Source organism: Cataglyphis hispanica, chromosome 16 (assembly GCF_021464435.1).
Source record: "Cataglyphis hispanica isolate Lineage 1 chromosome 16, ULB_Chis1_1.0, whole genome shotgun sequence".
Lineage (NCBI taxonomy): Eukaryota > Metazoa > Arthropoda > Insecta > Hymenoptera > Formicidae > Cataglyphis > Cataglyphis hispanica.
In genome coordinates this window covers 4,934,126-4,962,065 of record NC_065969.1, presented here as the reverse complement: position 1 = coordinate 4,962,065, position 27,940 = coordinate 4,934,126, and the positions used below count along the sequence as shown (strand labels likewise).

The 27,940-nt window shown below is 34.8% G+C and overlaps 2 protein-coding genes across 2 annotated transcripts; one reads left to right on the top strand and one right to left on the bottom strand.

Annotated features, from left to right (window-relative positions):
• Positions 1–551: 551 nt before the first annotated feature.
• Positions 552–22,498, bottom strand: LOC126855410 (neurotactin). Its single transcript, XM_050603031.1, has 7 exons — positions 22,231–22,498; positions 19,269–19,496; positions 4,891–5,082; positions 4,331–4,544; positions 3,740–4,241; positions 2,867–3,538; positions 552–2,731 (listed from the first exon to the last, which is right to left on the bottom strand). Exons 2-7 carry the CDS (start codon positions 19,485–19,487, stop codon positions 2,341–2,343), a joined length of 2,190 nt encoding a protein of 729 aa, XP_050458988.1. The 5' UTR covers positions 19,488–19,496; positions 22,231–22,498; the 3' UTR covers positions 552–2,340.
• A 1,653-nt stretch (positions 22,499–24,151) lies between these two features.
• Positions 24,152–27,535, top strand: LOC126855421 (tetraspanin-9-like). The gene is made up of 6 exons (XM_050603052.1): positions 24,152–24,360; positions 24,581–24,799; positions 25,667–25,849; positions 26,261–26,473; positions 27,047–27,254; positions 27,387–27,535. The coding sequence occupies exons 1-6, from the start codon at positions 24,298–24,300 to the stop codon at positions 27,443–27,445; spliced, it is 945 nt and encodes a 314-aa protein (XP_050459009.1). The 5' UTR covers positions 24,152–24,297; the 3' UTR covers positions 27,446–27,535.
• The last annotated feature ends 405 nt before the right edge of the window (positions 27,536–27,940 follow it).

The window sequence follows — 27,940 nt, the reverse complement described above, 5'->3', positions numbered from 1 at the left end:
GAAGCCAATAATAAAAAGAATATAAAATATAAGATATACGAATATAAAGTTTGTATAAATTTTCGATGGAGCACACAATTTAATTCAGTTCATTACGCTAACATTCAAGAGTATAAAGCCATCAAGAATAATTTTGCGCATAGATAATTAGCCATAGGCAAGGCGCGTATGTCACATATGAGGATATATAATGTATATCTGACAATACATAAATTATTTGCTCGAACAGATCCTGCACAATTTTTGCGTACAAAGAATTACGGGCAAAGCAAGTAAAAGCGGTTTAAATATCCAAAATATCTATAAAATTCTAGGCAAATTTTAGATTCTGAGAAATGTTTTTTTTTTATTTTTTTTCTTTATTTCGATACGGAATACAACGCTCGTTACTACATGGTTCGTTGCCAGAATTACGAGTTTATTTTATGTATAGTGTAATAAATATATATATATATATATATATATATATATATATATATATATATGTAATAAATATATATGTAATAAATATATATATATATATATATATATATATATATATATATATATAATTTATCTTATACTCACATATAAATAAAAATATACTAGCAATATTCTTTCGAAACTTTATAGTATTCTGAATTACTTGACTTGTTTCAGTCAATATACATCATTACAGGCATTTATCATCGATGCTGTTGTTCTCTGTTTGCATGTGTGTAATATGAAAGTAATACAAAATATTAATTAATTATCTATGATCTAATCTATCTGTATAAAATAAAATAAATCTTATGCAGGAGTAAATACTACTTTATCACATATATTAGTGTGAAAATAAATTAAATTACTTAATAACACATTGATTGTTAATATAGTCATAATACATAATTATGAGTGATCTTTTAATTAAAAAAGATTATCAAGATCACTTGTCATTTCTGGGACATGAATCGCGTTTACGGAAGAGAGGCGTGCAGAAAAATTATCGATCACATACATGATGCATGCGTTGAATCCAAATATTCTCTATATAGTAAAAAATCTTTATTATCCAAGTAGATAATATACAATATAAAAAATATCAAATTTGGCAGCTTCAGTCTGAATAAGATAGAAAGTCTCTTTGAGGATTTCTTAACTGGATAGCTGAATACTGCTCTACATGCATACAGTCTCTGCAGATCCTTTATTGTGCAAAGGAATTATATTTCCCTCGAACTAAGTATTATATATATATATAAAATATCCATAATAAAAATGCGTTTTCATATAAAAACCTGTTAATAAAAGAAGGTAGAGAGATAAGTTTGCTTCCACAAACGCGATAAATGCATATGTGCTCCATACTATGTTTTTTCAAAAGAGACATTTCTGACTTAAAAATATTTTTTATAACATGCGCAAAAAACCATGGTCCATTATGCATAAAGATACAAAGTCGTTCCTGCCATGATAATATGCCGATAATCTACTTACAACTGTATATTGTTACACTTTTCAGGTTATTTTATGTTTGTTATCTATGAGAATTGGATACGCGAAGAGGCATACAAAGAATAAGATACTTTACATTTTATTATTACATGCAAAGTTTTCGATTAAATTCTTGATTGTATCAAAATGTGTCGGTCCTAAGTTCAAATTTCAGAAAGAAATTTTTTTCAAAATATAATTAATCCAAACATCTTGTAAGGCTGAAGGTGCTACTTCTTGTTCTACCTTTTTGTTGGTCTTTACACATCTTGTAAGAATTCATTGTATAATATATGCCATTCATATCAATCTTTTTCCTTTTTCTTAAACTACATGTTTGTAGTTTCTCTGCACGTCTTCTTCGTCACACTCTTCTCTGCTTTTGCACTCAATATATTACAATTTGATTCACATTTATACACATACATAATAATCCACGTGCCTTGTGGTCGAACGCACGGATCACGGATATAACAAACAATATTCACTTCTCATCGCTAAACATTTTGTAAAATATTACCGTTAATTTTTTAGCACTGAGAACGAATTCATACGTCGGCACACAAATATCTACATATAAATTTCTTTATTTCTTTTTTTTTAAATTGCTATTTTATATTTTAGCTTTTACATTAATTAATTGTCATGTTTCGGACAGGTACTACTATTATACGTTGCACCACAAAGGCATGATCATTAAATTTAATTGTTTAATCCGCGTAATCTCATACAACACTTATCGTATTGATCTATTTAAGTAGTCAAAAGTACATATCTGTGCCGTGAAAGAATCTTGTCTCCGGAAAATTCAACGCGCGCGCATTTATATTCGGGAAACAAGCTTTCAGATCTTAACACGGAGACTACATAGCGATGAGAATCTTTTCAATCGACCCGACCATACATAGGTACGATATTTTTGTTTATCCAGAAATCGCAATTAGGATGATTCTGTTCGAGCAATGTATCTTGACCAACAACTAAAACTCGTTTCGCGCCTGATGGATCAGCTTGCGCGACCTCGCCATGCCACACATAATGATTAAATAATTGTTGCATAGCTGACACATGTCTCTTTTCTTCAGGTGCGACAGCGGCGTAAGTCCCTAGAATAGCCGCAGCATCGCTATCGGGATCGGCCAAGTATCCACGACGAGGTTGAGTGGCTATGTAAAATGGTACATCGGTTCTACTCCTGGCAAGTGTCAGCAACGGGCAGACTACACGAATGTCGGAAATCATTGTAACGAGTCCTTTCAATGTGGCGTTGTAGCGCCTGGAAAATAGAGTACGTATAACGTGATATAATTGTAATGCAATTTATTGTTTTATAAAAATTGAAGAATTAAAATATTATCTCTCTAAATAAATAAATATAGACCGCGATTTTTAATTATAAATTACAACTTACTTGAGAGCTTCGTCTGCCAAGCTCAAAGTTCCGAGCAGGGACTCTCGTACATATTTCTCAACTTGTGTTGCATTAAGGGTAATGTTTGGCGATAAGAATCGCGGTGGTGTACCAGAATGCGCGGTAGTACCCATTACCACTTTTACTGTAAGTTTGGTTTCTGCCAGGATATGACCGACGTGTTCTTGAAGAATATTACCGTCCAAAACGAGCCACTGGTGTCTTTTATCCTTGGAGATGTCGGCTTCCTTTGTTTCAGGCAAGTTCACATTACCCATATACCACGTCTCTGGTACAGCGTCCATGAGTTCCACGGCGCTCTTACTTCTTAAACAAGCGGCGTCGTTACATCGAATTGTGTCGAGAAAGCTTCTGCTCAGAGCCTCAGATCGGTTTAATTCGTTGCCTGGGAAGATTGCGCTACCGCTGGATATCCATATCTTCGAAAAGAGGTTTTTGGCACGGCGAGAGCCGATCAGCGCCGTCACTAGAGTACCGCCTGCCCGATGTCCCCAAAGAGTGACGGACGTTTTATTGCCGCCAAAATGTTCGATATTCAATTGCACCCACTGAAGGACCGCTATGATATCCGATAATCCGTAGTTACCCGAAGTCGGAGGATGAGTGGCTCTGGTGAGAGGCTCGGCTGCCAAGAATCCGAAAACCCCCAAACTAAAAATTAAATAAATGTAAAAATCTTTGCATCTTTATGATTAAATTAGAAGTATTTTTCTAATCAATATTAATTCTAAATCGAATAAGGTTCACAATATTAAAAATCATATTATTTTATTAAAATATATATTGTGACGCAAAATCTTTAAGAATATTTCAATGAAAAAAAAAATTGAAATATTATGGAATATATCCTACCGGAAGTTTGGCCGCACGAACACCATATCGCGAACGCGCGCTAACTTGGCTGAAGGTTGCATTACTCCGGGTGAACCACCACTCAGTGTCTCGGCGCCGATCATAACAACTACGGGCAATGGAGAGCCATAGCGGACTGCCGGAGTAAACACGTCAAGATAGAGACAATCCTCCGCGCCGTATGTGTTAGGACCTGTTGGTTCACGCTGCCAGCAATTCTCGGAGGAGTTATGCGCCAGATAAGTGCCGTTCCAGCAATGCTCGATACGGGTCAAAGGCTCGGCCGATTGCCAACGACGGTTGCCGACCGGCGGCATCGCATAGGGAATACCGCGGAACGCGTAGGCGCCGTCCTCCAAGACGCCCTGTACCGGTCCGCACGATGTCACCGTTTCGATGTATTTGCCGTCCTTCAAAGGATGAGTGTGTATCGTTTTCCTGGGTCCAGCGCAAGCAATGCAAACGATGACGATAACGCTGAGCAGGATCAATAGAATCACCACTATCACAATTTCAAATAATACGATTAATATATTGAATATATGTCGAGAATATATAACAGCTGTAATAAAATCTATCCTTTTTTTTTACCTGACAAAAGCATGTGTCTTCTGAGTGTTGATATGCAAACCACCAGGGGATGCTTTGGTGGTTCGGCACCATCTGCTCCGTCCTCTCCATCAAGACGTACAGTTTCCATACCATCTTCGTTGGCGATAATATTTTTATCGGCAGCACCGTCATCGAGTGTCTCAACGCTCGCTAATCCTGCGGCGCCAGTCGGTCCTAACTCAGCGTCAGTTTCCTGAGAAAGAAAAATACAATTATGATGACTTAGAAAATATAAATGAGATAATTATGCCGATATTTATTTTAATTGCCTTATATTTTATTATTTTAATAATATATAATTAAGATTATACCATATATACTATATGTCTATATTTATCTCTATCTAATTTATATATAAAATTTTTTTTCTTTTATACATGAATGCTAATTATAATAGTTCTCTTTCTTTCTAGATATTATTGAGAGTTCTTACCTGAAATTAATTAAACTTTTAAATATTTTAATAAAATCTTTCTTTAAAGATTTATGAAAATATTCTCTGATAAAATATAAGATATTTTTCCGCGGCGAACACTTACTTTCTTCTTTTTGGAGAAAACTGACGATACCAAAGGTATCCGAATAGCATCCAGAATTCCTTTTCGTCCTTCCTTCTCCTTAGAATCCTTGCCAGGTGTGGTAGGTTTTTCCGCGGTATTCTGCTCGCTCTCCTTTGTCACTACAGGGGCTGATTCCGCATCTGTGGACTCTGTCGGCTTCGTTTCGTCGTCCTGAAATCGATCAAACAAATTAAATAGTTACGTGTTCAAAATATCAAGAGATCGATTCTTTTTAATCATATATCAATATCCACATCTTTGTTTTTAAAGTATTATAAAATGTGAAACTATATTATACAATTCTACTATATAATTCTATTTCTTTCAGCTTCTTGATTTATTTTTCTATGGATAAAGAAAAAACAGTGAAGCCAGAAAGTGTAACTAAAAAAAAAAAAAAAAACTCAACGTTTCAGTTTTTTAATAGCAGTTCTATTCTCCTCAGCTATATTTTTTGTATATTCTGTATTTAAAGTATGATAGTAAGTATAACGAGTTCATCTTTTGGTAAAAAAACATATTATATATTTAGCTTTACACAATATTTTTTTTTTAGACTTCGAGCTTTAAAGTCAAAGATTTGAAAGTCAAGGTAATCGTTCGATTTCAAAACGACGAGAAGCGCATGCAGTAAAATCAAGGTCAATTTCGACAGGACAAAGAAACGACAGCGACCGGATGACGATGCATGGTTGTCGCCAGACGTTTGTCCGGAGTTCTCTCTGGAGCTCAGACTCTTTTTCTGTCTCGCTCTCTCTCTGCCACTCTCCGAAAAAAAAAACGCAACAGATTATTATTTTTAGAGTAACGCCACTTCTATACGTCTTGAAACCTTAGACTTGAATGCGTTCAAGGCGATAACTTGTAGTGATGCTCTGTCTCTTGTGCACTACACTACGGAGCCAGCTGTCTAGGCTCTCGGGATAGTGTCATGCTTCAAACTCCCATTGTGGATGAATTGAACGATCATTTAAGTACGAATCGAAACGACAAGAATTATAAATTATTATTCTTTTTAAAAAATAGATGGACGAATGAATAGAAAAAGACATATATTGTTGATTCAAAATTAAAAATATTTTTTACGTATATGTATAAAAGTTTCTGTAATTCAAGAATAGTATAAAATATTTTGTGGTTATTAAATTTCAATTTAATTATATAATTTCATTTAAAACAAGCCGAAAATAAACGCGAAAAATTCTGTTATGATTCACAACATTTCGAGACAGTAACTTGCTCTGTTATCTCGGTACTAATTTAAGCGAAATAGTCTTCGCTTCTGGAAGATCTCTCTTCTAAATCCTTTAATTCCGCACATCGATTATTTGAGGCATCAATCTCTCGCTATAAACTCGTTGGTGCATTTCATGCTTGCATGTGCTACTATATTTGGATCTCGAATGTTTTCAAGTGGAGTCGCGTGGCTCGACCGTCTACCCCGCATCACTAAAGTATGTACACGCACGCACGTGCGCAACGCTTACTCATACGATGTTCGGGGCGGATTTTGTTTTCCTATAACGATCAATATAATCAATAAGCCTTACATGCATCTACTATGATAATCCCGCGTGACATCTGCTATGCAGACAGCGAATGATTAAAAAAAAAAATTATTTAAGATTACATTAAAAAAAAGTCCAGTTTTTGCGGAAAAAAGATAATTAAAAATTCGGGATAAAAAAGCTGCAAGTGACATATTTTTAGAAATAACTTCGTTTTTTGTTTTTTTTTTGTTTTTTAAAGCAGCGTGTTGACGCTATAATAAATGTGATCGAAGTTAAAGATGTGAAGCATATATTTTCTTCTTAAAGGGCGCATAGCAACGCCTGACTGCTTTCACGTTCACGTATGCGTATTTCCCTTGTCATCCGGGATCCCGCACCTAAATTTCTATAAATAAATTTCACGCAACGGATATCGCAAGGTCGCGCACCGTGACTGCGTCTCGCAGGATGCGTTTAATAATAAGCGTTGCAATCGATTGTACAGTTTATCATTGTTCGATAAATTTTATATATTTTTTATCGTGTTCTTAATAATTTAAATCCTAAGAATGTTGAAGATTGCGGTTGTTGAAAGACATTCTATGTAATAAATAAATCGCAACAGCCAATAAAAGAATGAGCAAAATTAAAACGATCGATTTAAATCTCGAGTCCATACTGAGATATAATGATCGCGAACAACATTAACACAAGGAAGTTAACGCGATGATCCATACATAAACACATTCATACAAATATTTTAAAATACACCTATTTCCATAGGTTGACCATTTTTTGCTTGGAAACACATGGTCTGACATGCAATATAAATATGTCATCAATGCCTTCTTGACTGAAACACTCATTGAGTTTATTTACTCGGTTTCATGCTTGGAATGATTTTCAACAAGACTGTTCCGTTTCGAGAAAATGTTACTCTGTATATTGAAACGGATCTCGAGATTACGAGATTACGTACGATTTGTAGTTTTATTATATGTTGCAACTATCTATTAAGTAGAAACGTCGCAGAAACTGCAATTTTAATTTTTTTTTTAATACAGAATATTTCGTTTTAACGAGATTGAAATTCTAGAGTGCTTAATAATATAAAAACGGGATAATTGTTATATAAAGTTTGCAATATTGCAAACCTTATATTGAATCATATATATGTATACTGTGTCAAGATCTTTCAATGATAGACTCGCTGTCGTGTTTACGAATGGTATCCTTCACCACGACACATAACGAATAGTCGCCCCATTGTGGCGCCGCACGAGAAGGGTGGTGCTTTTATATTATGGTTTTAGTTCTGCACGCAGAATACCTCGCTGCCATTTCTGGGAAATTGCATCTACTTTGTAACAACTACTCGATATGAATTATTTCTGCATGAGCAGACTCATCGTCTCGTCATGTTTTTATGAATTTTTTATCTAAGTTTTACGTAAAACATATCACATTTCCTGTGATGGATATGATAGTATCATGTAAATGTTTTTTACACGATAATAAAATTAAATCGTCCTTTTATTAAATAGAGAATTATCTCATTCGAAATTAAATTCAATTCAAAAATTAAAAAAAAAAAAAAAAAAATTGACAATCCATTTAGCAACGTAGCTCCAGTTAGCATTGCATTTAACTTTATATCTGACCATCTAATTCTAAGGTTTATCGCTTGGACGCGAAACAATGTTAAACGGATCCGCATTTAGCGCTAAGTGGACGCTTATGAGCGCGTACGAAAAATGCGCCCACAAATTTCCGTATTTTTTTCTCTTTTGTTCGACGATCCCTCTCTGCCGTGTCACAGGTGGTACGCCGGAAGCGAGGGTGACCAGCGCGCGAAGGAAAGCCTCAATTTTCCGGTCTGTCGAATTCACCGGTTCGCGAATGAGGGCGCGAGGTCGAGTTACGAGTCGGTAACGGGATCCCGAAATACATATCATGTGTAGGAAAATACTCTAGTTATCAATTGCATAAATAGATCGTCTCTAACAAGATTATTTAAGATTAATTTTTTTTTAACAAAATTTTTTTCCGATCTCCGCACAAGTGATCCACGATCGAGATCGCGCTCACATAATAAAACGAACAATCATTAATATCGCATTTACCGTTTCAGAAAATCCCCCATGCGTCATTATCGCGAGACTTCCAACTTCCGTAATTTTCCCGCAACGGCGGAGGGGGAGGGAGGGAGGGAGGAATCGTTCTACTTCCCTGATCAACCATATTATTAGGTCCTTTTATATTAGTCATCTTCTCTTATCCAGAATCATCCTTTTCCCTTCCTGCCTATCTGTCATTCAAGATAAACGAATATTTTTAACATGATTACGCATCCCGTACATATTTTTCTTATTTTATTTATCAGTTTTATTTAATTTCCCGCGATGACGATATAAAACTTTGTATAAAATATTCCGAAGAAAAGCAAGAAAAAATTTGAAAAAAATATTTCGTAACAAATAATAATTTATACATTTTATATACATATTAGAGAAAAGATAAGCTATATTCTATTAGATATTAATAGCAATATTAATATCGTAGGATAATATCTTTGCAAAGAAATCTTTTGACATTCGTATCTACTGTAAGACATCAACATCCATTTGAAGAGCTATTTAAAATCGCGTGATATGCAGTTAAATCAGATGACGGGACGTGATTTTGAAGAGAAGGCGCGTTTCTGAAACGTGCCTGACTTTCCGTCAAGTTTCGTCACGTTGCAGTCTCTCGAGAGGCTCATTGTCCTCTTCGATATTGTACAGTCATCCTCTCGACAGAGAATATTCTTTCTCTCTCAGTCCTCTTCCATGTCTAGATACTTTCCTTCATGCCTCGTTTCCTACTACCGAGCTAGTATCTGGAAAGTACATTATGTACGTCTGCAGACGCCGGGTACAGTGACTTATGTATCCGTTGACTATGTTGCCCCGGAGGGAGAAACGATGGCAGATGCTAGGTTGTAAAGTCTGGATTCGGCATTGCATTATATGACTCTGATGCAATAGAGTACCCTAGGTCTTTTTCTTGCGATTGCATTGTATCGCGATCTCGTATTTTACGAAGATACACCGCTCTTATAATATGACAAAACACAATCGATAAGATGAGGATATTATAAAAAATATATAAAATTTTAACTATATATTGATTGTAATATTCGTCATGAAAAGCCTTTGACGAATTAAGTCTTTAAAGGATAAATATTTTACTTAAAATTTCAATTTTTATTAATTCAAATTAATATTTTTTTAGTGCAGAGATTGATCAAAAATAAATTTGATTAAACGTAAAAATAAATTGTTACAAAATGTACAAAATTTTCTTTTTAATTTATAAAAATTTATTTCTTGTCTTTTATTTACGCGAGCGATAGCGAAACACGTAAAAATTCCCCGACATCCGTTTTCTCATTTTACCTTGCTGCACCAGTCCCATATATTTCCTCGACGCGTTATAACAGCTGATTTGATTAATGTCATTTCGACATGATTTTCACCCCTCGTAGGGATTCGAGAAGACCGCACAATAGATACCTACTGATCGTGCTATCGAAATCCATCTTTGCTTGATCGAATGCACAATGCGACGCTGCAACCAGCTCCCTCGCATTAATGCCCTCCCCCTTTATCGAATCCATATGTTTAGAATATTTTCGGACTTATGTATATAAGCTCTCCAAATAACACGAGGCGTAACAGTGTGCAAACTGCCATTCGGACACGCACGTTCGCAATGGAAAATTTTATTTACTCGAATATTTTATATTTTTTGCGAATATTTATATTTAATTTTAATTTGTAATATTTATTCACTTAATTAAAATGCAATATAGATATAATCCCTCACTTATAAAATAAAAATTACACCAATTATATATTATATTATATTAAAATTACATAGTATAACCCTCCCAATGGGTACACCTTGATGTTGGTGGGAGGGCTTAGTACCTGGAAGGTTTATCCCGAAGGGGAAGCTAAGTACCCAAATGACAATGTTTTCAAGTGCATGTACAAACATTGTCATAAGCCGCAAATAATCCACATGGAAAGCGTATTTAATACATTAAACGTAAATTAGTTCGTCGATTTTTAACGTATCATGAATAATTAGTCGCGTCTTCGCGTGATATTATATTTCGTTCCGATAAGCGATTTGTCTTGAATCGATTAAAATTCGATTGATTACTCGATTACGATGAAGAGTGAGCTCGTTTTTGTTTAATATCATCCCGTCTCTTGCCTCATATGCCATATGGTCGCCGTCTTCATATATGTAGATAGCCGATTACCGTGGCCTTCTTTTTTTCTACATTTTGAAGACATATATATGCTCTGAGCCAAGAGGATCGAGGCGATTCGCGTCGATCCTATTCATCAATTTCATATTCTTCCGCTGGAGAATCGTAAGTCTTGCTCGAAAGTATCTCATCGATTTGAAATTCAAAATAAAAAAAAAGAAGAATAATTTACGCGTAATGCTTTGACCAAAATATATCAGAGGTGAATTTACATGGAATATTTTAATACATTCGCACAGAGAGAAGCCTTATTTACGAATTCAGTACGTACGTCATGGAGTGTCACGCGTTTCTCGATCCCTTTAGGGATTCATACGGTGCGTAAGCATATTATTTTACAAATTCGCTCGGCTTATGTACTTACATTATTTTCCATTCACGAAGCCACACTTGCGTGCGACAAAACGCGCGTCCAACGCGGCAATCCCCGTTTTTTTATTTAAAAATATTGCGTGTCAAATGCAGATGCGCAGATGTGCATCATTTCGCTCGTAAATAATTCTCATATTTGCAGAAGAGCACGCGAAAAAAGGGAAGAAACAATTTGCAAGCTAAATCATTTACGTATATACTGATTTATCGTTAATTGTTGCTTCGCATTCGCCTTTAATCATTTTACGAGAAACAAACTCCGAGGATTATTTATAACGCCGTGCGGAGATTATCCCGGAGATTAAGAGAGATACGCGATAAATATTTCAACGGTAAATTTTTTCCGATATTTACAGTATCGGATAACGTGCGCGATGAATAGTTCTCGGGAGAAGCAAAATGTTAATAAAAGGTGAAAAAAGAAGACGATATTATTGCTGCAATTTTATTCTCTTTGCGAATATTTTATTCTCTTTTATTCTTTTTTATCGAATATTTATATTTTTAATTTGTCTGAAAATAATTTTAACTTTAATATACTTATTAAAAAATAAATCTTTTCTTTATAAAGCGGTATTAATGAATTCTTTTTTTCCGTTCATACAATAGATACTCCAATTAAGAGAAATGATTTTAGGTCAAGAGACAGAGAATAAATAATCTTTTCGTTAGCGAATGAAAAGATTTGTGATCGTTTAATTATTTACAAGAATAGCAAATTTCCAGCCAATTTCGAATGTGCTTTAAGAAACTTTTCATATATTATCATAAGATATAAGTTTTAATTTTATTACTGTATTAAGTTAAAAATGGAATAAAGATAAATGATAATCACTTATTCAATTTTCAGTAGAACTCTTCCAACGTTTCGAAAAATTTACGAGAAAAATCTGAAGAGAGCTTCAACTTATCTTATTAAGTTTCATTTATTTTATTCTCAACGATATTGATATGTCTATTGAAAAGGCTAAGGACCGTTTAAGCTTCTCTTTTTAGAAATGTCATTCGCTCGCGACGGTGACTAAAAGTCAAATCAAATTTTGCACAGTCGAACTGATTTCTGATGTAATATAAATTAAATTAAATTTACACTTAAGTAGATAAGATTCGTTTTAAATTGAATTTCGTGGAAACGTCGTGGTGCATGCCAGTGGGATTCACGCCTCGACCATCTATCGGTGGTGAGTTTTGTCGGGCGGAAATCGATATCAGACACAACTTTCACCCTTCTCCGGCTCTCTCAGCCCTCCCAGTGTCCGCAGTTGCCGCGTGGAAGCCACCCTTGAGCATGAACGTTCTATAAATACGCAATCGCATGTCGCGGCGGAAGGACGCGAGTTCTCTCTTTTTTCCTCTCTTGTCGAGAGTTCAGAATTTCATTTCGTCCACCTTTTCGCAAGTCTTCATCGAAAGCGACACCCGTATATGAATAATCATCGTCACGCACGTTGATTTAAAATTTCCATAAAATGACAAAATTTACATAGGTATTCGTGTCACTGTCATGGACGATTATGTTACCTGTCATCAAGTCTAAATAAATCGCATTTAAAGTGAGAGAAACCTGTAAAAATTACCTTTTAATATAAAAATTAAATTTCTAAATTAAAAGCACGCTGTTATTTGTCATGAGAATTTATCGTTATATGATAACTCATCCTGTCAGCTGTTTTCACATATGATAATTCATCCTGTCAGCTGTTTTCACGTATAAATAATTTGTTAATAAATTCTTTAGGCTTGAAAAAAGAACGAGATATCTTCAGTCCTCGTTTCTATAATAATGAAAAATCGACAGAGTATATTAAGACGTTCGCGATCGACTGCGAGATAGAGTACAGCGATTCATACAAAGGGCATTGTCCGGGTCGTTGCTGTTTACGTAGCGAATCATCGGGAGAGAAAAGGAATACATCGAGGAAAGGAAAGACAGAGAGATGATCTCGACGAGTGGGACGTAGAATGATCATTTATTCTTACTGATGGTAATAGAAAGAGAGAGAGAGAGAGAGAGAGAGAGAGAGAGAGAGAACACATTGTCATTTGCATAAACAGAGCCGCGAACGGATGCAACGCGCTCGTTACATCTGATTGCGAGTTACATGAAGGCGATATGGAAGGAAGAAACGCAGCCGCGAAGCGTCCGCTAGATTCGCATCTGTCCATAATGACGTAATTTTAATGAGTCGTCGAGATAATTAACACTCCGGGAGGCACTCCCGACTTCACGGCGACAGAAACTTGTCGAGTGTATTATTCAAATGATAATATATGCGTTTCTCACTTTTTTATCTGATTATGCGTAATTTCCGCTTTACATCTGTAAAAATATTTTACAGGAAAGAGAGAGAGAGAGAGAGAGAGAGAGAGAGAGAGATGTCTATCTTTTCTAATTTATTTTATGATTCCCTCTTTGCATTCTCGTGAGTTGAAATTGTTTAACATGGATGCAATTTTATATAATTACAATATTAATGATAATATTTTATTTTATATTATAAACCAACATTTTATCAACATTGCCCGGTAAAATTTATTTTCTTGTAATTTTATTTTGCGTGTCATGTTCATAATTATTTTATTCAAGATTGTGGTATTTATATGGAGATATGAAGATTCACGTTCTATTCACACATGTCAAGCATTTCTTCCGTCATTTCTTGCGGTTTTCACGAAAACTCTCATACTACTTCGCTTCTCGTAATGTTGCACGCGTGTGATATGCGTGAATCGATACGAATACGAGCCTACGTGTCATAACCAACCATGTGGCGAACTCTCTCTCTTTCTCTCTCTCTCTCTTTCTCTCTAGGTAGTAGGGGTTCCGGTTATTCTGGTTCTGGCCTCGTGAGTTTCGACCCCCAAAAAAGCGGTTCTGTGTCGGGAGAAAAAAAGAGGGGCGTCGGCGACAGCGGGAACGAGGGCGGGTAACGTAATGAAAGAATGAAAGGGAAGCAGATGGCAGAAACGACCGGATTCTAAATTGTTCATAGGCACTTCATAATTAGTAATAATAATAATTCAAACTTTCAAAGCAATAGTCAATATATGCATTTTTCATGATAATATTAAAAAAAAAAAAAACATTGCTATTACGTTTATACATATATTTTTTGAGATATAAAAATAAATATATTTTCTCGTGAAAATTACTCGAAACGTGATCTAGGAGCTAATCTCTAGTTAGTCGTGGATTTAACAAAACAAGATCTAATTAATTATCATGTCAAATGTGAGTCAGAATTTAAACTACAGTATTTTACTTCTAGTCGGTCTTAACCCGGTTTATTAAAGGTCATTTTAGATCTATATCACGATAAAATATATCGAGACAAAATATAATGGGAATATAAATTTTTTTTATCTTAATCCGATTCCAATCGCTTACACTCTTTGTTGCTATAAAACATCAAACAATCTTTTGCAATTAGTTTTCTTTTAGAGAAATAATCACAAAAGTATACGATTGTAACGGTACACGATATTCTGCACTTCCTGTTATTTCACGGCAAAATATGGTTGCTGCAACCGGCGGGATTAACGCGAGGGACGCTTTTCGCTACGTGGAATTTGTGATTACGCGAATCCAAAAGTGTGTGGTCGCAATATACGATTTAATTAAGCGAGACGAGAAAGCCCGCAGGTTTCTCGCATCCTCTAAAGAAATCCAAAGCAATTTATACGCAGTGACTCTGTTCTGTTTTCCGATGAGATTAATGTCGTCCGTTGATCCGCGTCGATTAAAAATAAAATTTCAGCAAAATTACAAAACTGTGACGCACGCATATGTGCACATAAGATAAGCTGAAATGATAGAGCGAAGGGTTTCCGACCCGCACGTGTCAGGTGATTACGTTAAAGTGATGTTTGCACCTTGCACGTTAATGCTAATTAAACTCACGGAGCATATCCAAATATCCATTAACTTTGAAACGACATAAGGCCTATAAGCTATGCAAAGAAAAGTTGTTTAAAAAATGATACGCACGACATATTAAATCATTATGATTAATCAATCAATTTTGGCATAGTTGATTAACAAATCTCAGACTTAGTTGTTTTAAATATAGCAACTGTATGTAATTAAAAAAAAAAAATAAATTGAATTATATTATAAGTTTTCTACTGATAACACGCATACACTTTATTAAATATCTTTACTAAATATTAAAATAAAATACTCCATTTTTAAATACTGTCATACTACTATTTTACAAGAGAACGTTTTTAAAACAATTAAAGCTGCCCGGCTGAAATAATCAAATGGTAAAAAAAAAAAAAAAGAGAAATTATTACACGGATGCTAACTCAATTTGTACTTGTTGTAACTCAGAATACAGATAATAAAAATATAATAAACACTTGCCGCGAGTCCGGGCATCGTACTAGCAATATAAAGCAATTATGTGAAACACAACAACTTTGGATTTTCTAATCCTATACTTTTCGTTTCCTCTCTCGAAATTGTCACGCGAATGGATAGTTCGAACGATATAATCGAAACCTGGCATCGGTCAACCGTGGGAACGCACCTGGTCGTTATACGAAATCGCTCGTAGGTAATAAGTCTCTTCGAGTCTTTCTGAAACTTTGGTCTAAAAAAAATATAATCGCGCGTAACGGGCCTTTCCATCCTTTATTTAAGACCTCACAAATGCGCGAAAATGAGGTTAATCTCGAATGGATGAATTAAAAAAACTATGCCAAGCGCGCGTAAAACGATACTATTACTTACTTTAAGAATCTATTCAATTTAAAAATAAATTATATATATATATATATATATGTTTTTTTTTAATAAATTGTGCATATAAATCACCCAAATATTAACATGCATATGTACTTGTGATTGTGTTGAAAAGAATTATGCATTAAGGTGCAAGGTAGTCGGTGTAACAATTTTAATTCCAACATCAAAAGTTTTTAATTAAATTTCATAAACAATAGCAAAGCGCAAGTAACGAAATAACGTTAAGGAATAAAACGACAATTGTTGTCTTAATCCGAAATGCCTTTCTTAAAATTTCTTTCTCTTTGAGTTACTCTTACACGTGTCGAATCTCAATCCAAGCAACGAAGCTTTTGTTTCCTTCTTTTATTCCTCGTTTCTCATTCATCCTCGGGAAGAGATAGTTATGGCTTAAAGCTGTGTCCACAAGACGAACGGTATATCAATTCCCCCCTCCCCTCCCTGGCTACAGCCGCATTTGTATAACAAACCCCCCGCGATTTATGAGCGTCTGTTGAAAAAAAAAAAGAGGGAGAATAAGAATTACGAGGAATTAAGAATAATATTTTCGCTTCTTCAACATCCGTGCAACATCGGCCTCCTTTGTGTATCCAAAACTCTTTCCCGTATCCTCTCCAAGAATAAGCTCTCGTCGATTTCACCTCCTGATGCGAACTGAAGGGAATCTCGTTCGGCATTATGCACAACGGCGCCGAGAGCGCTTTCTCAGTAATGACTCGTGTTTTAGATGTACCGACATTCTATTCAGTCACGGTGACGCAGCTTCCGGGTGGTTGAATAATATTCGCCTCGATTCTACGCGGCCGAGAACTCGTTCCACGTGTCAATCGTACGTAAAAGAAAGCTCGCCGGGCGTATTATCGCGCTGTCTTTACAACGTTATCAATAGAGAAAATTGAACACCGTACAATTGATTGATTGTTTAAGACGGTCGGCATGTTGCAGCGAGATGCTTGCACAATAGCTTGACCATGATTAACTTCCGTTTCTTTTCTCTATTTAAGATGTGGGAGTTTGGAACGATTAATTATCGCGGCGTAGAAATTATCTCGACCTCATAATCATTTTATTGTAAATATATATGAATTTACACAAATAAGTAAAATAAAACGAGCAAGTGAGAGTTAACGCGCTTATTCAGAACCTAATATATTAATTATCATATTAATTTAAATTAATTATATAATTAATTTGCAATTAAACAAATTAATTTTTCCGAAATGATAAATAAATAATATGTAAATGACGTTATATAAAAAGAGAAAGAGGGAATAACAAAACAAAAGATAAAATAAATAAAGCAAAATATATTAATAAATAGATAGAATAATTCAAGTGTAATACTAGATCTTTTTACAATTTGTGGAAGAAAAAACAATTCGCTACACTGCCTTTCTTCCTCGTCCTGGTGTTCCACATTTTCTCTATATGACTCTAGGCAGATACAAGGCAGATGTTTCACGCTACTGCAAACTTCGGTGATGCGTAATGATCACATTAGAAACACGCGTGACACAAGTTTCGAGCATGAGATCGTGAAGTATTTGAAATATGCGAGAAATGCTTGAATGATAGAAAACGATATTTTCATTTGACACAACTGACTACGTAAAATTTTGCGTCTTTTTCGCGTTTCGAAGAAGATCAAGGGGATAAATAAAATGTATTAATATTATTTGAAAAACTCTTGTGAAATGAATATATGAATATTATTAGTTATTATAGTAATGCATGAGACAAAAATTAATTTTGTTGATTCGATTTGTTAAACCACGATACGTTGCTGCAATTCTTTTTTCTTTATTTATTATCTTTCCATTTATTTTACACACAAAGAATAAAAATATTTATAAATACTATTTCGTTTGAGATAACAATAAAAGAAAAAAGAAAGGTATAATAAAGTCCCAAAAAATTTATTCGGATGACAAAACGTCACAAGGTGACGATAGCAATCGTCTCGAAAGAGGCAGGGAACTCAAAAAGAGGCGAGAAGAGAACCGAAATGATGGTAGAATGGTTTCTAGCACAAGGTGACAGTCGACACTTTCTTTTCCAATTAGACGGTTAATAAGGAGAATTAAGTCAATTATAGAAGAGTTAGTTGGGTGCAACGGCATCGGGCGCCGGCTTCTCTTTGTGGTCATCGTCGTCGTTTCAGGACGACGAGGAGACAAGAAAAAAGAGAAATAAAATGACATCCACGAAAATATTGACTCGATTTGCTTTTTAACGATGACTTTAATTTATCATCACGAGTGATATATTTTTCTTATAGTTTATGGTAAGAATAATTATTCGCGTAAGACGGTAAATGTTTTTTTATCGTCGTCGAGATGTTGCTCGATCCGAAGAAATGTTACTCTCCATCTATATACATTTGATATACATATATATGTAGCTGTTTCATGATAAAGGAATACTGAAAGTTAAAATGAAAAAATAATGACTTTCGTATTTAAATTAACGAAGAACAAATGATATATCTTATATATTTTGCGTCGCAGATATATGCGTTATCATGATTTTTCTATAGCTTATCGTAGCAGTCATATCCTCTTCTTGTGTAATTTGCTTATTTAAAATATTATGCGATCATATTTTCTCCGAAGCATAGAGATTGGCGTGAAAATACAGTTTCAAAAATTAGAATATTTCAAATTCACAAGATTTTCGATTATGCAAAGAACTCATCCAACGCGAGCATCATCGATTGTTTTTTCCAACGTCACCATGGAGCTTCATTCGCGATGAGGTATAATTCGCTTTGAAAAAAAGACCCCATAGCGCGCGCAACGAGGGGTGTTTGTAGGTCCGTAACGATTTTTTTCATCCAACGTGTTAAGCCTGGTGGCGTCAAGCATCGCACCTGGTATCGATTAGACATTTCACAAACAACAATAACGAGAAAAAGCGAGGACGCTTGATTTCAGAGTACTGATTCGCGGATCGATTACTAAGCAGAGTAAATCACATACTAAATGATTAACGGGTTTGCGTAAATTTCTTGCGAAATATCTGTATCCTCGGCGAAAAAGCTTATTCATATAGATACGATAGATCATATTTTTAATTTCGCATCGTGTAATTTAAATACCTACGAGCCTATCTGACATTTCTGTAACCTTTCCATGAGCGCTTCGCAGATTTAAAATGCTGGCAATTGCGATTATTCGCCGATGATGCAGATGCGAACGGTGATACAATCACTGAACAATAGATCTATTAATGCTGCGCATTCTACACCTGCTGCATTTAAAGGAGAATACAAACGTGACGTGCGTGTCTTGAGAAGGACATAAAAATGCGAGGCATGCGAATGCAATTGGGAATTTCGTAACTTCATTGTATTGTCTCGTTCGAATAGATCCTTTCGCTGTGCGTGTATGAAGCATAGCTGAGATTACATAGAAGAGCCACGTACCTTGCACGGTTCCTTGCTCTTGGTACGACAGAATCCGGGCATCTTGATGCCGCCAATCGGTATCTTCTTCTTCGGTTTCTGCTCCTCGGACTCGAGATCGGGAGCAGGTGCGGCACCGGTGTGCTTCGTGTTCTCGGCGTTCAGCATCTTCTCCCTCTCCTCCTCGGCGATCTCCTTCTTGTCCATGCTTTTGTCCTGATTCTGATCCGCTTGACTCATTCTCTACTTCTATAATCAAGAACGGAGAAAGCATGCTTTAAATAAGGCGTTGCGCGCATAGAAATTTTAACGAGAATATTTAAAAAGGATTTATTAATTTTTAAGAATTAAAATATGTTATGATACATGACAGAGCTATTTGACAAATTTTCCATTTAAGCTCGTATATAGTGTGTGGGATATATTCAGTTCTCTAATCACATTCAATTGCTATTCAACAATTGTCACTTGTTATGCACATGGCAGAGTGGACGATAAATTCTTTTCTTTGTTCGCTATTTTAATTCATGCATAATTTACATTGATATACACTGTGCACTATCGAATTATTGTATTGGGATCATGTAAAATCGACATTAAAATATTTACAAAATTTATCCCAATATTATCTCAATATTTATGGGACGAAAATTTTTTCAAGCTATCGGTTTTCTATAACGCTCTCTTTCAAGGATTCTCTCGCTCACGTGCTACGGAGCACTCTACCGAGACCGTCAACCGGCTTGATTACTCCGATATTTAAACTTGCATGGCAAATCGATATCCCTTTTACCTTGGAACATGACACTGTACAGTGCAGAAACGCGTACAGAAAAATTAACATCCACAAACGTAATTTTTCTAAAAATAATCTTTTACGCAGAGATTTTTCCAACATAGTCGTCTATATATTTTTTTTTTTTTATATATATATAATACGACATTTATTTTCTATTTTCGATTTGACAAGTGGTTAAAAAATAGTTACTCGCGACAAAATTTCGATGCATAATGTAGATCGCGACAATGATTTACGATTTTGCGTGCGTCAAATAATCTACGAAATGTCGTGGACTCCCTGCAGGGCATGCTCGCTTAAATGATTTAGCGCGCTACCCCGATCAACCAAATTTAATTTGATTTACCGCAGTTGGTTGAACCACTCTATCATTATGACACATAAGGACCGCGATTGAATTTACGAAAAGAGAATATTCGTGTGAATGTTCATTAAAATCGCGAAATAATTATTCAAAAAGATTAAAGCAAATTTTATATTCGCTTATATTTTTAATAAATTTTATAATACGAAGAAAATATATAATATCGCTCCTCGTTGCAAAAAAAAAAAAAAATAGACACTAGATATATATAATATTGTATAAATAAAATATATTTAACACATGTAAGAATTATATAAAAGTTTATGATAAAAATATGCAAATAACGAACAGATAATAGACGGGATTGTGTAAGACGCAAAATGTAGAGATGCATATAGTACTATTGAATGCATTTACTAGTTCATAGACCGGTGCCATGCGATCGATCGGTTTATGTCTGGCCAACGCTAGACTGTCGTCGCTTCGACTTGCCGTAGAAAACTTTCTAGGCATAATTTATATGCACGATCTTACACGAAAAAACAGTCTGATAAAAAGCAATCTTTTAAAAATATATAGTTTTTTATCCTTGAATTTTAAAAATTTTCAGTTTTCATTCTATTCTATATACATTGCTATCAATAAATAACTTAATGTTCAAAAATACATTTTTATTAAATGTTTATTGGGTGTGATTTTCGTATTATTTTATAGCAGACTTTTTTTCCTCTTAAATTTCCTGCCAATCATTTTCTATATTTTTACAAATGTCAGAGAAAATATACGTTTTTTGACAAAAAGTAGCAAAACAAAAATTGTAGAGAATTAAATTATCTTTCAAATCAGATCAAATTGTAATACTTTCCATAAATTTAGAGATAACCGATACAAAGAAGCGATAATACGACCAGGATGATAATGTTACTGTTCATTTGTTAGAATATAATTCGAAAATAAAAGGAAAGGTCACTGCTAAGAGGTATGTTCTTTTATCTTTGACTTAAATATAAATCTAACGACTACAGTCCCATCCTAGCAAAACGAAATTTTCTTTTCTAGATGTATTCTTTTTTTACACTTTTTTATATAATTTTATATAATTTTTTTTGAGTTCGCTTTTTTTAAATTCTCTGGATATACAATGTATATATATATATATATATATATATATATATATATATATATATATATATATACTTATTTTATTCTAGATATATACCAAAATGCAAAATGTAATAAAGCGCACAGTAAATAGACCTTATATTTATAATACCTAAAATATTTTATACTGAGAAACAACGTATCGTTAACTCAAAATTGATCAATTACAAAATTTTCGGGCCAATCGTGATATTAATGTATGTTAATCCCCTCCTTGAGATTAATTAATTTATTCGCGCGTGTTTCTATTCAATTCGGTGTAACAGCATCGTTGGGATCACGTGGATTCGATCTCGCAAAACAAATTTTTCGATTCCGAACGTGTCGTTCGACGAGCACGAGAGGAGACGCCGAAGAGAAGCCGCCATCCGCACGATTTCGAACAATGCATCTCGGCATTTTTGACAATCGCCCCGACGCGTTCTCTCTCTCTCTTTTCTCATCAGCGGCAGACGCGCAGAAATGACAAATAATCCGAGCTTGAACCAGGCCATTTTATTTCGTGAAACGCGACGATTCAAGGTAAAAAAAAAAAAAAGAATGGCACGATACGTGATATTATTTAAATTGCGTGAAAATTTCAGATTTTCGAATCTCACTTTTCATTCTCACATTCGCACTCGCGCTCAGAATATATGCGAAATAATCGCGCGCGCGCGCGCGCGCGAGGATTAATATGTACAAACGTACGTGGAAATGAAAGCGCGGAAGAAACTCACCCCCTCGAAGACGCGTCGACGGACGCCGCTATTGTTTCTCCTCGCTTTACGTTCGTACCGTATACGGTGTAACGGCCGGTTACGAGATCATAAAAGCGACCGAGCAACTGATGATCGCCGTTTATCGTCCTCCTGCGAGACGTGCCTCACTCTTTTCCGTTGCGAGAACCGGAACCGCGATCCGGAACTCTCTTCTACGTGCACGGAGAAACAGTAAAATACAAAACCTTCGCAAGGACGCCAGGCGCGCGACTGGCGCTACCGTTACGACGCCGGCAAAAAGAACGCTATAGAGCGTGCTCTGAGCTCGGCTCGATGATCCTTGGTGCGCCATCTGCTGGAAAATCTATAATCTAAATCGTGCATACGTCGATAAATATTATACGACTGTCGGCAAGTTAAAAATCGACAAGGAGAATCTCAATTTCATGATAAAAATAATATATAATATAATAATTAATAAACGATTTTAAATCCCTACAATATGTTAGTTATTTAATTAGGATTTTATTTTAATGATTACCAGTCAAATATCATCGAGCTCGCCGTAATAATCAGCCCTCGATTGCACCTCTTTTTAATTTATTTTTCTAGTAAAATAAATGGAGGGAAATGTATAAAAAGTGTAGCAAAATTTTTATTATATATAATTGGATTAATTTGATAATTTAATATAAAATTGAAAATATAATATTGTTTATTGAAAATTTTCCAGTAAAATGTCATTTTCGGAGAAATAATAAAATATATATTATATATAAAACAATGTAACATTTAATGAAAATCTGACAGCATACCTATCACCAGCGATCACGTAAAGATGAAAAAGTTAATTAATAATTAAATATTTATTATATATTAATAATTATATATTAATAATTAAAATTCCTTCGATTTCGAAAGAACGATTAAAATTATAGAAAAATGTAATATTTATAATTGAATTCTGCGTTCCGGAAATATTTGGAAGTTTATTGTTATCATTATTTTGAATATTAAATATATGTGTATATTCACGATTTTGTTTCTCGTAAATAACAAATTGAATTTTTACATACTCTTGTAAGCCGTGCCTATTCCGTTTAAGGGGAAGTGTGGCATGGTGTGGCGGCTGAATTAATGTAGACAAGAGGAGATAGGCTTCGTGCACACTTACAATAATGCGCATAAAATATTTTTTTGATCTGTTACGCGCTGGTTTCAACCTGCAATTTTGTTTATATCATGAAAGATTTCTATAACAAATCCAGAAAATGTTTTATCATTTATAATAATATATAATCATCTATAATAATATATCATTTATAATAATCTATCATTGTATATCATCATCGTCGGCACTAAAAGAGTGAAATGTTCGTTAAAGTATTATTACGTTTTTATTAAATAATAAATATCTTTATTGAATTATGAAAGAGAGAATATGATATATCCTGTGATGCACGCAAATGAGAGATTTTCAACTGTAAATATTTAATGTACTTTAAAATAATGAGGAAATATTGTAGGAGATATTTGTAAATTTAATAATTTCAATATTTGTTTATAAAATAATATAATAAATGCAGGAATAAAAAATAATTTTAATATATAAAAATAATATACGAAAATATGTTCAACACCTGAAACAAGGAGTGGACATCTGCCATTGAAAGTTCCCCCCTTGATCAAGTGAACCTTCATTGACTCAAATTGTACGCAAAACGAATCGTCCTACAACCGCGTGCATATAAACTTTTCCCCTTCCGTTTTTCTTCCATCCACACCTTTCTATTTCCTTCCGGTTCCGTCCGGTCGGTCGCACATGAGGGCACGCAAGCGCGCCTGCAGAGTGGTACGGCGAAGTCTATCCACCATGTAGGAGGGGGTTTTCAGTCCGCGAACATACGCGATCAGGTCCGCTTCGGAAGAAGACCGAATTTTAACGCGCAGGGAATTGTCAAATGATACAATCGTGCGAGCCGAATTATTATGCGGTGCGCAGAGTGTGACCGTAAAAATTTTATGTGACCAAAAAGTCACTTGCGAAATCAATAATTGCTTATTAAATAAAACGGACAAGCAACAATGGAAACTGGCAGATTAACTATACCGCGCGCCTTTGTTTGCTGCTCAAATATAATTTTCTTGGTAAGTCATCGATTATTTATTCCTCCAATATAGAATCTCATTTTATATCTGGTATTGTTAATAAATCTTCATTTATAATGACATCTAAGAATATATAAATACACATATGTTAACTAACACAACGCAAACTGGTTCAACATATCTCGTGTAAAATGAAAATAAATTATCAAAACAAATCAATATAATTTTTATGAAAATCCGATCTCATCTTTTCCCTCAGATTTCAGGTTTTGCATTGATGTCATTAGGTGGATTATTATTAGCCGATAATGAACGAATTTTATTATCACGTCTGCTAGGACCTGGTGACATTCATCCCGATCAACCACTCTTTTATTATCTGGCTTTTGCTATAGTTACATTAGGATTTCTCATCGCTATCACCGGGCTTCTCGGATGCTGGGCAGCTTGTCTCTTCAATCGCTGCATCACAATCTTTGTAAGAGAAGAGAAAGATTTCTATATAATATTTTTTAATTAATTTTAATTAATTTTTTTTAATTTAACAATTTAAGAATTTTATACACGTGTATAATAATATTATATATATTTTTACAAACACAGCGCGCCAGTATTTTTGTTCCTTTCTATTGCTTTGTTCATAATATTTCAATATTTAATGCATGTAACATCAAAAATTTATCTTTATAACGTATCGCAAATCTACATAGTCATTTGCTACAGTTGTTTTTTATAATAATAATTTTAACATTATAAATCAATAAAATATGTAGAATTAATTGTGAGGGTGTATTTATACGAAGAAATTCGTTCGAATTAAAATCGAGATACTTTAATCAGGCAATCAAAATCTATTTTATATAACATTTCGTTGTGAATTCACTGTAGTTATTCATCAAGCCTATCTGAAACTAGATTTCCTACTTTGGAATCAGTCACGCGTCGTTGCCCGGAAACGGATCTGCTCTTATGCAGACACGCGCGTAAATAAAAGGAGGGCGCGTCCGCGTAAAAACACTAATTATTTGCTCATGGATGAGCGAATGTGAGTTAGCTTGTTGAGGAAGAAAATAATACGCGAATGATGCTGTTTTTCCTGAAAAGCAAAAATTCTTTAGCGCTTCCAATTTTTACTTATATACCAGTGGCAGAGAACATTCAATTCAAAATACGTATACGTAGAAAAATATATATTATTAAATTAATAGAAATTAAACAGATATATTATATATGCATGAAAGAATTTCTCAATATAATTTTACGTACATTATAGCATGCAGGACTGATAGATATCTTAATCTAGGCGACAATCTAGGGGATTGAGCTTTCAATTTTCACCTTTCAGTATCTCGTGGCGATAATCTTGCTACTCCTCGGTGAATGTACCGTGTGTATTATCGCCGTTTTTTGGCCTCACATATTGGGGATCGATGTTAGACCCGCACGTCTGATACGCGCTTTGCAACGCAGTTACTCTGTTCCTGGACGCGAACAATTCACGGCAGCCCTTGATCTTGCACAAACGACGGTAAGAAAATTTATACAATTTTTTAAATTTATACGAAAATAAAAAATGTAGATTTAAAGGGGCCAATGTCTCGTTGTCATTACTAATTTAAATGTTGCAAAAAATTGATTTGTTGACATCAACTCGTATATAAATTTTTTTTTTAATAAATCAATATAATAAAAATTAAGATTGAACTTATTTATTTGATTCATTTGTTATTTTTTGATTTATTTATTATTCAATGTTTCTTTTTACAATTCCTTATGTTTTATATATTTTAGTTAAGTCAAAATTATAAAATAAATAAAAGTGATTATCTCAGCATATTATTATATATTTCCATCGTAAATTATGATATTCGGATGACATAGCTGCATCCATTGTAACAAAAAAAGAAATTACGCGTTGCTATCATTGTGACGATTACAGTTCGCCTGTTGCGGCATAAACGGAAGCAGCAATTACGGCACGTCGTGGTGGCGGCTGCAGGAAGTCGGCCGAAGAGAATTAGTAGTACCTCTCAGTTGTTGCACCCTGAATAATGCCAATGAGACGGACGCTTTCCTCAACCCTGAGCCTGCCAATCTCACTTTCTGCCAGGCTCTGAACCCTGCCGAACATCAATACGCCCGACACACAGTGGTATGCGCGATAATCAGGAAGTTATTGGTCCCCTTTTTTTTTCCTTTCGCCGTACGAACGCATGCGAGACGGTTCTCATTAAAGATAAAACGCTGAGACCCGCATATACCAAACAGGGACAAATGCGTTAAATATAGAATATCGACAGATTGTCGATAAAAGGACAATTTGCATAACGCGTTGCGTTGCTATTTTTTTATACAACATTTTATACAAAATTAGAAAGCTATTCTATCTTAATAAAAAAATAAAATTGTGTTTCTTGTGCGAACGCGAGAATCTAATGTTTCCGCGAATTGATATTTTTGAGAGAAATGCGAATTTTTTATTTTTATCAAGCTATCAATTCGCTTCAGCTATGATATTCTGTACACAAATTTTTCGCGCTTTGTTAGAAAATTTGTGATAAAGCCGGCATGTCCTCGAATTTTAGAGAATCGCACAGTGGCTTTTGTCTTGTCTGACAAGGTCTTTATAGAAATTGTGAGAATTTATCTACAAATGCGGGTGATATTTCGTTCTTGCAGTCATATGTAATAATATTTTTCATAATTTCTTTTGTTCTACATTCAGGGTTGTCTTGAATATATCGAGAAGTGGACGCAAGATCAGGCATTGATCCTGCTGGCTATTGTATTAGCTGTTATGTTTGTCGAAGTCACGGCGCTCCTCAGTATACTTCTCGCTTGCTCTCGAGGAAACAGAAGAAGCAAGTCGCAGGCATCGACATTTACCTCCACGCAGACTTTAAGTCCATTCACCGAGAGCGATCAAGATTTTAGTAAGAGAAGTTTCCCAATTTTAAAATCCTCAATTTTAAATCGCACGATTATATTTTATACGCTTTATACATTTCTAATTTTTATTATTGATTGCACATTCTTTTTCATCATGTAACTTATATGGATAATAGGTATAGGTATCGAGAACAGGATGCACACGGCCGGGACGACGTTTGGTACCAAATCATGAAGATGGCTGGAGGGCAGTCAAGGACGAACAGCGATCGACGTTAAGGACTTGAATAATCGAGAAACCATATGCGATGATACTAAATATAATGTATTAGCATCGAGTAAAAAAAGTATAATCGAAGAATGGAAAAATCCTCCCAAGTACTCCGAGGATTTATTACGGAACGATCAAACATACGAGGAACGAGCGGTCGATGTTATAATCGATAATCGTCCTCAGGAGTATCTTAAGAGATTCTCACAGCCTTTAAAGATCGTGAATGATAATTTCAATAAAAATAGCAACGATGACAAGCTGATTAAGATTAAAAGACCTCAAGGTGGCGGTACAGTCAGAAGCATCCCTATTAAAGATTACCAAGCATCGATCGCGCATAATATCGGTACGTTGCGACGATCCGTGATACCTCAATCGCAATTCGAGACCTTAGTCTCCGAACCTGAAAAGAGCGTTTATATGACATCGAAGGAAACAATAATTCCTACAGCCAGT

Excerpts from the sequence above, each read along its gene's own strand:
- LOC126855410 (XM_050603031.1), bottom strand. The coding sequence starts at position 19,487 with ATGAGTCAAGCGGATCAGAATCAGGACAAAAGCATGGACAAGAAGGAG. Across the intron at positions 4,242-4,330 it reads AAGACACATGCTTTTGTCAG|TGGTGATTCTATTGATCCTG; the intron begins GTAAAAAAAAAG and ends AAATTGTGATAG. Across the intron at positions 3,539-3,739 it reads TTCGTGCGGCCAAACTTCCG|TTTGGGGGTTTTCGGATTCT; the intron begins GTAGGATATATT and ends TTTAATTTTTAG.
- LOC126855421 (XM_050603052.1), top strand. The coding sequence starts at position 24,298 with ATGGAAACTGGCAGATTAACTATACCGCGCGCCTTTGTTTGCTGCTCA. Across the intron at positions 24,800-25,666 it reads ATCGCTGCATCACAATCTTT|TATCTCGTGGCGATAATCTT; the intron begins GTAAGAGAAGAG and ends TTCACCTTTCAG. Across the intron at positions 26,474-27,046 it reads AATACGCCCGACACACAGTG|GGTTGTCTTGAATATATCGA; the intron begins GTATGCGCGATA and ends TTCTACATTCAG.